This window comes from Mugil cephalus, chromosome 8 (genome assembly GCF_022458985.1).
Source record: "Mugil cephalus isolate CIBA_MC_2020 chromosome 8, CIBA_Mcephalus_1.1, whole genome shotgun sequence".
Classification (NCBI taxonomy): Eukaryota; Metazoa; Chordata; class Actinopteri; order Mugiliformes; family Mugilidae; genus Mugil; species Mugil cephalus.
In genome coordinates, this window is record NC_061777.1 from 14368621 (window position 1) to 14381792 (window position 13172).

Consider the following 13172-nt stretch of genomic DNA (forward strand, 5'->3'; position numbering starts at 1 on the left):
AGTCAGTAAAACTTCATCTGCTGCCTTAAAAATGTGAGTAAGCTCAAGAAAACCTGAAGAAAACCTCTGTTTCAACTCAAAAAGCTGAGTTAAATTGACCACATGGACAAAACTCACAAGGAGTCAAGACAACAGACTACCTTAATTTAAAGGTTACAAAACTCATTAAATTGAGTTCAATATCACAAACTTGTCACGGCTATTGAAGTTCACAGGACTCAATGTGACTGTAATGTTTTGCAGTGTAGGTGTTCCCATCTTTCTGCTGAAAAGTAAGTTACGCCATGTCTGGACATACTGCAAATGATTGAGGTTTATTCCAGTACATTTATTCTAGCAATACCAGACAAGTCACCAGCTTAACCTACCCTAGAAAGCCCAATTAATTTTTTGGACAAGAATGTGTAATGTGTGAATCCACTAGGTGTAGGCCTTTCAACAGGGAGGCGTAACCATATCACTCTCAGACACACCCGTGTGAAGCAGGTTAACTGTCTCATTGTTGTATTTTTGACAAACTGACTCTCCTATTAGTCAAGAGTGTTGAGTTTGCACAACGCAGGACCGGCTTGACCTCGGATTAGAAGAATGTTTGTAGTTTAGAAAATGCTTGATTAGATCACATTGTTAACATGGTAGCATGTGTATATAGAAGCTGCTTTTTTTTTTATTGTCAAACCAGGTTGTCCAGTCCCAAACAAACAATTACGTGCTTAATTGTTCACCTTACTCCAGGGCTTGTGGAGGGAGGAGTGAGACAAGTCAGGGGAAGGAAAAGCAAGTAGCGCTACAGCACATGGACACACCCAGTCCAACAAAGTGTGTGAGACAGTCAGGGAGAGTAATGAGTCTGTGTGAAGCAATAAGAGGGTGTGGCTTTTTTTTTTACACAGGGGAAACAGATAAGCTAAAGTTTGCCTTCTAGAGAGAGGCAGGAGTCACAAACAGACAGACGTTCACTTTCACTCTGCTGGGTTTAGAGACAGTCCAGCTGCACATTTCCACTCTGTCCCTCCCTCTGGTACAATCTTTGAAGCAAGACTCTGCGAGGGAGCAGCTACCAGAAGTTAAAAAAAGAAGAAGAAGAAGAAGAAAAGCAGACAACTCTGGAAAAAACTTCAACTTGCAGCCATGAAGGACAAAGTGAGAAGAGGAGGAGGAAGAAATCAACACAAGACTGGTAAAAAGAAAATCCCCGTGATATGTTTTTCTCCTCTGCTGCCTCTCCCTCTCCCTCTGTTTCTCTTTTGCACTTTCCTCTTCCTTCTTTTTCCTTCTGGTGCCTCCCTCGCTGGAGAATGCGTGGAGGGTGGGAGATTTAGCACCGCACCGCTGCTCTGAACATGGCTGCTCTCTGCAGGCATTCCCCCAGCTTTCTGGCCACTTGGACACTCTGCTGTGCAACTTTTATTTAGCCAACCACATGCTTTGTTACAGCTGAAATAGCTAGCAAAATATTGCAACGACCCAGTTACGGTAATTTCAGGACAAAGAGTTAATTTTAGGTGAAACGGCGTCTCTTGCTCTTTGTACATTATTATTCTCTTCTTTATAACTTCTTTTCCTTTTGACACCGAAATGGGCCTTACCTCCTTGCCACTCCCCTAACACCAAACAGAATGACTGAATTATAGCAGAATGTGTGTTGGCATGTCTCGCCCTCAGGTAATTTCTCCAAAAAGAAAAAAAAAAAGATATAACAGGTATAGCAGGTATGACAATATGATTTTCAGGTGAATTAATTTCAAGGCACAAAGGGGTATTTGGACAAGCACCAGTTTTTAATATGTGACATAATCATGAGTTTGCTAAATTATACATGCCAGTATCAGAAATCAGTGCCTAAATAAACGTATCACTGGTGAAACCGATGCTCTTTTCTGTAGCAATAAAGCAGCAGCTCCTTTAGAGAAGAAACGGATGGCTCAAAGCTTCCAGAGAGGAGGAACGTTCTTCCAGCCAATCACAAACTCTTATTTCTTTGGGTGCTTTCCGAAGGTAAAGCAGTCCCAGATTGACAGCAGAGTTGAGGATTTACTCTAGAATGAAAATCTTTAGAGATAAGAACGGCTCAAATTCTGCGCAGCTTAGTGGTGTTGCACACAGCATAACCACAGGCATCCTTGCAAGAAGGCCCTCTCCTTTGCCAGGCTTCAGGTTTGTTGTTTTTTGTGTCATAGCATTCGTCTGTCTCTACATGCCATTGTTGGGTGTGGCTGTCCCTTCATCCCGAGATGACATGAAGACCAGTAGGTGAATTCAGGAGGTTTAGTCACACTTCATTTTGTGGAACACGCTGAGTCCTGTACTCCCTCCAGTTCTGCAAGTGTGTGTAAAAAGGTTGACACGCCCCACTTTCACTGCCTTTGCCATTTTATTTGCCTGAATTCACCCTCACCCTCAGGCACTCTCTCACACACGCACACACTTTTCAGCCCAGATCAGACTAATATTAGAGATTAGTGTTCATATTTGATTCTGTACAAAGACCCAGTGATGAAATCTGAGCTCAGTGAGTCATATTTATTATCCGTTGATTCGTTGATTCTGCTTATCCGGTTATTTTGTGAAACAAACGGGTTTCAGTGTAAAGTATCGGTGTCAAAGTGAGCTGGAAACTTTCTCGGACTAATGGGCGGAAGGCAGGAAATCAACCAGTTATTTGCTGCTCCTTTACAAAACTGTGATTATCCTCCTCAGTTAGTTTTTGTTTTTTTGAATTTCTGTCTGAAACAGATGTGATGAGCCAGACCACTGGAACTGATGCTGCTGGTGTAAAGCGAGATGATGACACATCGTTCTCTGTGAAGATCCAGGGAACAGGAGTTGAGCCTTTTGAGCTGCAGGTAAAAAAAAAAAAAAAAAAAAAAAGTTTTAATCTTGCCTTTTTCTTCACCTTTGAATAGTTAAGGAGATTTAACGAGCTAATATGATGGAAACGAACAGTGACAGTGACAGCTACTTTTATATACTATATATATAATTTTATAATTTTGTCATTTGATTACACAGTTTATCTGCAATGCTCTTTTCTCTCCAGTAAAAACAGAATGATCTAAAATAGGTCGGATTATATGTGAGCAAGACATGTTGTTTTAAACCATACTTCTTTGTAGGTGCATGGGTTTTGGCTTGTTCAGGATGCAGTCATGGCTCTTCTTTCGAAGAATGAGGTCTGTCCTCGCTCCCACTTTTCACTTTCGTTCGCTGGCGCAACTCTGGATCCCTTCGCAGAACTGCAAAGCCTCAAAGGCCTCAAGGGAGGATCCATCCTTCGCCTTGTAGAAGGTACCATGGTTTTATTAGCTTTGGCTTGAATGTAGTTTTTTGTTGTTGTTGTTGTGTGTGAGGGTACTGTGGTTTATTCATTCTTACCTAAGATTTTTCCCCAGCCGTTTTTTCAATTTACGATTTATTTTTTCTCAATCGCCAGAATACCTGGCTGTGCTGTAGTTAATTGTTGCATGATGTATTTTGGATATCAAAATCTTAATATTGATTGCAGGGGTATTTCAAGTATTTCAGCATTTTCAGCAGCACACTGTCACCCTTTCACCTCCACACACAGTTAAGACTCTCTCAGCTCAATGTAAAGAGCTGACTCACCTTCCTGAGTCATAACAGGGTTTATAGTTGAAGAGATTTATCTGTGCAGAGATTACAAATATGTGTCAACCAATAAGCGAATTTCTCACGATCCAATTGTTGCAATAGTGAAACAAACCACCCTGCAGCAATTCCTTAAGCGTTACTGATTGACAGACTGACACTCGATCGTTACTGTTGAAATTTTAAACTCTTCTGTCCTGTAAGTCTCCCACTTTTAAAGAGGATTATAAATAAAAGTCTTGGTCCTGTGAAAACAGTTGGTCATTCTCACAAGTTCATCAGACCTTTGTCATATTACTGTGAGTCTCATAAAGAGGGTCAGTCTAAATTTAAGGCTAACCAGTGCATGTTTTTCCAGAGCCCTACACCTCCCACACAGTCAGACTCCATCTGGCTCGAGTTCTGGAGCTGCTGAGAGCGTCCGGACCCCAAGATGCACTGAGAGAAGGACGTTCACCGAGCATACTGGAGACGCTCACACACACACAAGCACACGGTAAACACATATAGTGTAGTAGTATTAGTAGTAGTAGTAGTAGTGTACACAAGGATAAAAGGCTAAAGCAAAGTAGCATCTAACGCATAGTGAAATCTCTCTTTGTTTCTGGTGCAGACTCGAGCTTGCTAAATGGAAAGAGCCTGAAACGGTCTTCAAGCAACACAAAAACAGATTCAACGAATCAGGACGGACCCCCGCCTGAGTACCTTCTCCCTGGCTCCTCAGAAAGACCCCTCATGGCCCTGCTGCCACACAGCTCCCAACCAGAGGTGCATAAACACCTGGAACCGGCTTGAATGTTTTGCTAGTTCTTTCAAACTCACACACTTTGTATTTGTCTCATCAGGCCCCCAGTTATGTGCGCGACCTGTCTCTCAGCTGTTGGAACCCGCCTCCAGGACACAGGAAGCTCCAGGGAGACTTCCTGTACATCACTGTGGTGACAATGGAGGGACGACGCTGCGACGTCACATCCTGTCCGAAAGGTTTCTTCCTCAATAGGTAAAGATGATAACTGACCTACTTCCTGTTGTGATGAATCTAAAAATACACCTAACAACTGTCTGTTCTTTTTCATGTGAGACCCAGACTCATGTATGAGTGACACTATAAGACTTCAAATATGAATTGTTTTCTACAGGTCCACAGAAGATATGTTTGATCCTCGTCCTGTACAGTCTTCTCCAGTTTGTCACTGTTTCACTGACCTCCTCTGTCACGTCAGCCCTGCATTCAAGCAAACCTTCACCACACTCAAAAACAGGTAACATTATTGTCTTGCATAAAGCTGCAGACGAGTAACAGAAGAAAACACTGATTTAGTAAAATGTGACACAAAAAAAAAACGTTGTGGGTGCTTCTCCTTTATTTTTCAGGCCTCAGCAACCTCCAGCGGAGATTTTTCCTACTCCTTATCACACACTGAGCTGGCTCGGTCCTCCCTGCGCCTCGCGGACTCACAAGAACACCTTCAGCAGACTGGGAGTAGATGAACAGATAGCAACACAGGTTATTTAATGTTTGTTACAGTTCACAGACAGAAGTACACTGTTGGCAAGGACATTTGGAATAACTGTCTGTGTGTGTCATGTTTAGGCTCCAGACTGGAATGAGGAGTTGCAAGCTGCCAGAGATCTTCCAGTAGGAAGTCTGGAGGAGAGGCTGCAGAGAGACAAAGCTCTGCTACAGGTAACCACACAGGCTCCGCTTTAGCTTTGAGTTGCAGCGAGGCAGTTTCAAGTTTTTAATTTGTCTTCACCCCATGCTGTTTTCCTTAGATAAACAGCGCATTCGTGAGGGCCGTCATGCGGGGAGCAGAGAATGTGGTGGATGGCCTCGTTGAGTCAGTCAATGGGAACCCAGAGGACCCAGCTTTCCTGTGGGGTGGTCTGTTTATGAGCCAGGGGGCCGCAAGTGCTGTGTTCGGTGGTGAAAGAGGTCGCCGGTAAGAGAGACTACAAAAATTTTCCATTTTCTCTCATACATGTAAAAGGTACACCAAGTACATCATGGCCCGTGTTGTCTCTAATATAAGGATTATAAAAAAAACATATTTTGCTTCATTTGTGCATTGGTACAAAGTACTTAAATCATTTATTTTGTACTTTCAGGGCTGCTCAGAGGCTGGAGCTTAAAGGTGTGCAGGCATACAGTGACCTGGAGGGGATTCAGGGGCTGCACACTCTACCTACAGCCATTGTAGACTACAGAGGTGTGCGTTTGTCTGCCCAGGGTCTTGCCCCTGGCTTGGAAGGCTCAGAGCAAGACCAGGAAACTAATCCTGCCTCAAGGTACACCACGCATGCTTAGTTTATGACAAGAGTATTGTAACCCACGCACAACTGTGTTTGAACCAACTGTCATTCTCCTTCTGTTTACAGAGGTTTGCTGTATGGGGTAAATGCAGGACTGCAAGAGTCCGCCCAACGTAGAGAGCTACTAGCACTCTTGGCTCACGCAGCCAAATCTCTTTCCCTCCAGAGACATGTTGTCGTGGCACCCAAGGGTCACAAGGTACCACTGTTCACCTCGGTGGATGCTCAGGGACTGCTGGGTGCAGACGGGAGGTTCTACATACTTGATGTGTTCAGGACCTTCCCAGCTGATGCCAACTTCTGTCCAGAGGTGGAGACAGAAAGTGAGACAATGACTGGAGAAGAGGAGAGTAACAAAAGCTGTAATGAGGATCAGGACAATGAAGGTGTTATGAGCAAAGGCTGGCCGGAGGATTATCATGCCAACACGGGACTTCCAAAAAGCTTTTCTCACGGTCTTTGTAGACTGAGGCCAGAGCTGGTTCAGGCCTTCACCCAACACAAGTGAGTTCTGCACAAAAAGATAAATATTTTAAGCTCAGTTTTTTTAGGTTTTTCATACAGTTTGACATTTGTTTATTATATTTAAGGCATTGCCAGTTCACTCAACGTGTCAGGGAGACGCTGGAGGAAAATGGAGGTTTTGAAGAATGTGCAACAGCAGGTAAGACGTGCTTCAGTACGTCTAACTGAACAGACAGCAAAATCACTGTTATACACACAGTGCCTGGAGCATTTGTATTTTATATAGTAGACAACTTGTTTTTATTGTTACAGGCGACTCTCGAGCCACTGATGCAGTACGAGCTGCATGTAAAGAAGTTGGCTCAGTTAGCGACATCATCTTTGAGATGCGCTTTAACCCAAGTGTTTTTTCTCCAGGTATACTGTCTAACTGCACACATGCATGAATATATACGCACGCACACACCCACATCTTTGATTAGAACACATTATGACATGCTTCTTGTGCTTTGCATTCAGAGGTATCCATTCCTCCTAGTGAACATGCATCAGTGAAACTGCAGGAGAGGTTACTGAGGGAAGCTGCAGCTTTCATCATCACGCATCAGATACCAGCCTTTGTAAGTGGATCCATTGCTATCATGCTGGAACAAGCTTATCTTTAAGTTCAAATGAGACAAGCTCACCATATGCATATGCGTTTGCAGATTCAGTATTGTCTGCAAAGCAACGAGGCACCAATGGACAGCGCTTCTCTAAAACAGGCGCTTCACCAGAAGGGCATCAACCTCCGCTACATGGGCCATGTGGTCAAGGCCATTACCCATTCAGAACACAGGGAGCGCCTGAGGCATATAATGGTTGGTTTAAACTTTCTTTTAAATTTAAACTACTCTTGTTATGTGACCACTATCTCAACAGTGCTTCTCTGTTTTCACCAGAGATCGGTCATAGGCGAAATTTTCATCCGCTCAACAAGAAGAGTGTTCAACAGTTTCCTCCAGGTACTTTTCGTATTTTTTGAACTCCCATTCATTCCATGTTTGCTCGACTTAACATTGGTTGGAAAGAGCAGGTATGGGTGCACACATGTCCCAGAAAGAAATGAACTGCAGCCTCCGGTCATGTGTTCGTAGGGTGTGGACGTGCCGAGTCTCTCTGCAGCTGTCAGTCACTTCCTCGGCTGCCTATTGGTTCCCCACTTCACTCCCACTGCTGTAGGGGAAGACACGAAGAAGAAGTCAAGGCGGCGTGGCAGAGGGGCCGGGGCCTCAGAAAGTACACCATGGAGCACGCTCACAGGGGCTGACCTGTGGAGCCTCGTCTGTCAAGATGCTGTTGAAACATATAACATCTCCGACTGCCTGGGGTAAGAACAAAGCCTTTGTTTGTTGACAGGTCATGTTATGCAATGACTCAGCGGGAGGAAAAAAATGCTGCACACTCCATATGCATTTTTCTTTTATTTGGATGACGTTTCTTCCCTCAGGCCTTCTTTGAGATCAACAATGGCCTGTATCGTTGAGGTTCAATGAATGTCTTCAAAAAATCTACTTTACTCTTACAGATCCGGTCCGAACCACCTGGTGGAGCACTACGGTCTTCAGAAGCTGTCTTTGCTCAGAGAATTCTGTTTAAAGACCGGAGTACAGGTAGCAGATAGCTAAAAATATGGATTCAATCTTTTGAAATTAGGTACTAGAGCAACTGAAACACATGCTATACATTTTCAAGTAAGGGTTTAATTCCCTACAGGTTGTATTAATTAGCTGCCAGGCAAAATCTGGTAAAGAAATGTTGAAATAAACTAAAAGAGAAATTCTGTTTGTTTACTTCACACCAGTTGAGACTGAGAGACTACTGCCTCGACAACCAAAACAAAGCTCCCATTGGTCCGGACGACATCCTCAACATCTTCCCTGCTGTCAAGCATGTTCGCATGCCAACTACAGATGCTTCAAAAGCGTACCTGGCTGCACAGACCTTCATTCAGAAAGGTTGGTCATAAGGACTGGTTTACGTTATGTGTGATATAATTTGTGTAAATTGATTTTTTTTTTTAAAAAGTGCTATTGTGTATTTTACACCTGCAGGTCTGCTGGACCAGGCCTACGAGCGTTTGAAAGAAGCAACCTACCTTTACGGTAGGGTGTGTGATGATCTGCACCCTGAGGCCTGCTACTGCCACAGCCTGTTGGCCATTACGGCCTTCCTGCAGGGGAAAACAGCTGAAGTAGGATTACAGCTCCATAACTTTTTACAATTACTCTGTTGGTCAGACGCATACTTACTAAGCTGTGGTAGACAGTAATTAAATAAAATAATTAACTATGTTTACTTCATTTTAATTACTTATTAATTAAATGCACCACATTTAATTGACTTAAGTAGGTTGTTGACCAAAAATGTGGTCACATTTTACTTGCCTACTTACACTTTTGATAGTTTAAGCACATTTGTTTTGATAGCGTGTGCTGCAACACAGTGGGAATCATTATGGTGTGTTCAAGTGATTCTTAAAGTATCTGATACTGACTTTAAATTTCCCGTCATAACTGTGACCTCCTCTGTCCTCAAGGCTCGCAGTGTCCAGCTGAAAACAGTGGTGATCAGTGAGAGGGTGCTTGGCTTTGACCACCCCAACACTATCCAGCAATATGTGAGTGTAGCTACACGTCTGTGTATTAAAGAATGCTCTTCGCCCAGGCATCACAGTGCAAATAATATTCTTGTTGTATTGTGTGTAGACACTGTTGGCTGTGTACATGTATGCTGGAGGGGAGATTGCCCTGGCTAAGAAGTGTCTTCTCAGAGCTCGTCTGCTAATGCTGACCATCCATGGAGAGGACCATCCGTACACCGCAACACTGGATGTAGGTTGCAGCAAATTAAAAAATACTTCAGTGACACAATCTCAGAGCAGATAATACTGGTGAGATGTAATTAATATAATATACATGCACAAATATGCTCTGTTGTTTTCTTACAGAGCTGTCTTGGGCTGTTGCTGTTAGAAGATCAGACAGGGCAGTTTGTAAAGAATGCCCTAAGACTTAACATATCCTTCTTCGGCCTGACTAATCTGCACACTGCTCTCAGGTAACATGTCGTTTATAGCCGGCACTGATATTTTGTTTAATAAGTCTGTTACATTTTGTCGTCATCACAATTTCTTTCCTTGTGCGTGCAGTCAGCACCTGCTGGCCGTGTGGATGTGCAATAAAGGTGACTACAGAAGCGCCATGACGCATGAGAAGGAGGCCCTCTTTGCTTTTACCTCATTGGTTAGTAACTGTGTGGGAGAAAGTGAAGTGTAGTGACTGTGCGTGCGCGTCATCTCACGTTTGTTTTTTTTCCACTTAGTTAGGAGAGGATCATGAACAGACACGCAGCAGCAAAGAGTTCCTGTGCATCATAACAAAACAAGCAGTGACGGTGGAGCGCACCCTGAGGCAGGCAGGAGCCGACGGCACGGAGCAGACGGTGGAGGTATGTGCCAGAGCTCATCTCCTTCTCAGCCTCACAAAGAAAACAGGAAAGTGTGTTTGATCTCCCCGTCCTCTCTGTCCCCAGTGTCTACCCCCATCTTCTGAGGCCATTCTGGAGCAGATAGTTCTGGTTACTGGGATCAGGAAGATTACAAAGAGGTAAAACATAATTTTATGTAATTTTATGTATCCTGCTACAGACGTGCTGTTATTCTCCATGATGTAAATGATCATCTTTCTGAGGCCCTTGATTTGAAGACTTTAGTAAATATATAAAAATAAATATATGACACATGTTTGTACAGTACTTACAACTAAAACAGACTCTCAGATTATGTTTTTAAATGCATTTAGATCCAGTAGCATTTAATTTGGACTGTTTTTTTGCTAATTAGAACCCACTCATGCTTTATTGTGCTTTCACAGTGACAGGTTCCAGGAGTACAAGAAGAAACACAAAGAATTGAAGGCTGCAGTTGCAAAGGAACTAGGTCTTCAAATGCCCAAGGATCTTTTCACCTCGGAGCTTGTGAATGGAGGAGAGAAAAGCTCAGATCAGGCATCGGGATGCAGCGTAGACGCTGAGGATGGAGGAAGTCCAGCAGCCAGCCCCAGTGAGAATGAAAAGGAGCAGCCTGTGGAGGCGTCTGGGGATGATCGTGCTGCTGAATCTTCGGCTAACGGCCATGTGGAGCCAGCAGAGCAGAGCCAGAAAGAGGAGAAAACAGACGTAGACAGTGACAGAGCAGAGTCAGGCGTTCAGGTCAAAACACTAAATGGAGCAACGTGCAATGAGATGAAGTCAGGCTCAGGTGAGAAAAACGGTGAAATTAACGGAGCGGTGGACATCATTGCGAGTCCATCAGCCCCTAAGACTAAGAAGACCTGGGCAGATGTTGTTGTTTCAAAAGGGGCCGCAGTCAATGGAGCGGGAGGCAAAGCCGACGTAGCAGGAGGTAGTGTCGCCGCCAATGGAACAGCTGAGGAGTGAACACATAGCAAGAAAGGTGTTGCAGTCCAGTATTCTGAAGTCACTACTGTAAGATAAAACTCTCCCAGGATCCTTGTGTAGATGTGATCTGATCCAGTGAACAAGGACGGAATAAAATGAGAGAGGATGAGAGGATGAGAATTATTTGGTGTTTGAAGCATTACACTATTACTGATGCTGGGAGAGGGCTGTAATGTTGAGCCATTGTTTTTTTTCCAACAATAAACTTTTTACTCTGGTCTATCAAACGTGTGCCTTTTTGTCATTTATGTAACCGGACAGAATAAATGAACACATGACTTATAAAGGTGTGAATGTAAATGTTTCCAGTAGCTCAGTAGTACAAGAACCAACCTGAATCAAAGCAATAGTTTATTTAAAAACTGTGATTTATTAATGACCACATATATATAAAAAAAAGTCCAGTAGTGTCCATGTCTTGTCTCAGCTCTGCATTTCCTTCAATATAATCTCCAAATCAGGGCAGTGTTGGTACTGTGGTTCAGGTGACTCTCCCCATGTAGACAGCGGGAGTCCATTAAGGCTGCTGAAAGGAAATGTGATGACCGATGTGTCACCGAAGATGTCAATGAACCGGGATGGACAGGGCAGCTCCTTCTCCACGCACAAATCCACCGCCTTGCTGATGTAGCTGTAGTCCCGCTTGAACTCTCTCTCAATCGCCCTGTTGGCGCGACAGACAGCAAACGTCACCTCACCTCTCCTTCCAAATTCTTAGACATCACCTCCAACCGTGCATGTCCTGTACAAACCTCTCCCTCATGCCACTGAAGCTGTTTCCAATGATTATCACCCGAGACAGAGACTGCACACTCCAGTTTTTCCAAAGCAGGTTGTTGTACAATGCTTTCCCGCAATGCATCAGGTAAAAGAGTGTGGGCTTAGTTGCCAGACGCTTCCCCTCCTGCACAACACAGTGAGACACAATACTATTTTTTATTTGTGAAGCTATGGAGCTATAGTTTGAAAAAACACTGCAACTTAAATTTTTATACAGATAAGCCATAACACTTTCACCACTGACAGGCGATCATGCATGATCCACAGTATTCACGGGTATTAGACAGGTGGTCATAATGTTGTGGCTAATTGGTGTATTTATGGTATGTATTAAATAGCACTGGCACGATCCACTTTTCTCCACACTATACACACAAATTCACTTATCTGAGAACATAAAGAAGCTCAGTGACCCAACAACATACCTCATTCTCTGTGAGCACAGTCAGACCCAGTTCTCTTAAAACGTCCCTCTCGGCAGAGGAGAAAGCAGGATCATAAACAGAGCAGTCCTTCAGTGGAATCTAAACGGAAACGTCTTGTGAGATAACAGAGTTCATCATGAACAGGTTCCCTTTCAGATGTTCGGTACCCCTGACCTGTCCGGCTTCCAGCAGCAGCAGCAACATGGCGAGCTGGTAGCGGGCTGAGACACAGGAGGAAAAGGAGCCGAGGCCAAAACACACACACTCCAGCTGTTGACACAATCTGCTCCTTTCCGGCTGTTCCTCAGTGACCTGGTTCTCTGGAGGTTCGGGGAGGGATGCTGATCCTGCCACCACCAGGAGCTGCTCTGAGGACGAGAACCACGACCATGAGTCACTGCCCTGCAAGATAAATCTGTCCTCTACCAAACCAAATGTTTGATTACTTGTCCAGTACACTCACCTTTCCACTCTTGCCAAAACTCCTCACATCTTAGCTCAGACCTGCAGAGGAGATTTTACACAGGTCTGTGGTTAAGGTGTGCATTCATTCGCAGTTTGCTCAAAGTGTTACAGCTGGCTTAGACTTCTTACACTGTGTCTCTGATCCGTTTCACAACTTTTCCAGTATCCAGCTGTTCCTGGCAACATGTTGAAGCTGAAGACACATGAATGGACTTTGATTTTCTCGCTGCCCCTTTTCGTCGGCTCGCCACCTGCCACTCCTCTCCGGCGTCCGACATTTATGTTAATTCACCGGTACGCAGACATTCCATCAAAAACACTTTTCTTACCAAAGCTATCACTGACTTGCTGTTTGCTTTTAGCGAGCATGTGAGACTATTTTGAGTGCAACACACGATTCTTCTTCCGGTGTATCACCATTGACTGTACTCTTCGATACTTATTTTATTTTTCGATAATATTATGGGGCCGATCATTTTACTGTAGAAATAAAAATATGAAATCCTGAAAACTACTGCGATAAGAACATAGTTAATTATTTTGTGAGAACCAGGTGCCATTGGATTTATGTATTGTTTTAATATTGTTAACTACCGTGACCGTAACTACCAACAT

General features: G+C 43.8%; 2 protein-coding genes across 2 annotated transcripts; one reads left to right on the forward strand and one right to left on the reverse strand.

Moving 5' to 3' along the window:
* The first annotated feature begins 597 nt into the window (after positions 1-597).
* si:ch211-166a6.5 (clustered mitochondria protein homolog) lies at positions 598-11114 on the forward strand. The gene is made up of 28 exons (XM_047591206.1): positions 598-1180; positions 2737-2846; positions 3117-3288; positions 3968-4105; positions 4223-4377; positions 4455-4609; positions 4749-4871; positions 4984-5116; positions 5204-5296; positions 5386-5552; positions 5719-5898; positions 5989-6426; positions 6513-6586; positions 6700-6804; positions 6907-7007; positions 7095-7247; positions 7329-7391; positions 7524-7756; positions 7955-8039; positions 8231-8384; positions 8481-8620; positions 8966-9046; positions 9135-9260; positions 9377-9486; positions 9578-9671; positions 9751-9876; positions 9961-10034; positions 10302-11114. Exons 1-28 carry the CDS (start codon positions 1132-1134, stop codon positions 10864-10866), a joined length of 4197 nt encoding a protein of 1398 aa, XP_047447162.1. The 5' UTR covers positions 598-1131; the 3' UTR covers positions 10867-11114.
* Positions 11115-11225: 111 nt separating this feature from the next.
* srrd (SRR1 domain containing) lies at positions 11226-12934 on the reverse strand. The gene is made up of 6 exons (XM_047591207.1): positions 12687-12934; positions 12556-12596; positions 12267-12460; positions 12093-12191; positions 11640-11791; positions 11226-11551 (listed from the first exon to the last, which is right to left on the reverse strand). Exons 1-6 carry the CDS (start codon positions 12833-12835, stop codon positions 11311-11313), a joined length of 876 nt encoding a protein of 291 aa, XP_047447163.1. The 5' UTR covers positions 12836-12934; the 3' UTR covers positions 11226-11310.
* Positions 12935-13172: the final 238 nt, after the last annotated feature.

Excerpts from the sequence above, each read along its gene's own strand:
- srrd (XM_047591207.1), bottom strand. The coding sequence starts at position 12,835 with ATGTCGGACGCCGGAGAGGAGTGGCAGGTGGCGAGCCGACGAAAAGGG. Across the intron at positions 12,461-12,555 it reads GTTTTGGCAAGAGTGGAAAG|AGCAGCTCCTGGTGGTGGCA; the intron begins GTGAGTGTACTG and ends TCTCGTCCTCAG. Across the intron at positions 12,192-12,266 it reads TGCTGCTGGAAGCCGGACAG|ATTCCACTGAAGGACTGCTC; the intron begins GTCAGGGGTACC and ends GTTTCCGTTTAG.
- si:ch211-166a6.5 (XM_047591206.1), top strand. The coding sequence starts at position 1,132 with ATGAAGGACAAAGTGAGAAGAGGAGGAGGAAGAAATCAACACAAGACT. Across the intron at positions 4,378-4,454 it reads CACACAGCTCCCAACCAGAG|GCCCCCAGTTATGTGCGCGA; the intron begins GTGCATAAACAC and ends TTGTCTCATCAG. Across the intron at positions 6,805-6,906 it reads CCCAAGTGTTTTTTCTCCAG|AGGTATCCATTCCTCCTAGT; the intron begins GTATACTGTCTA and ends CTTTGCATTCAG.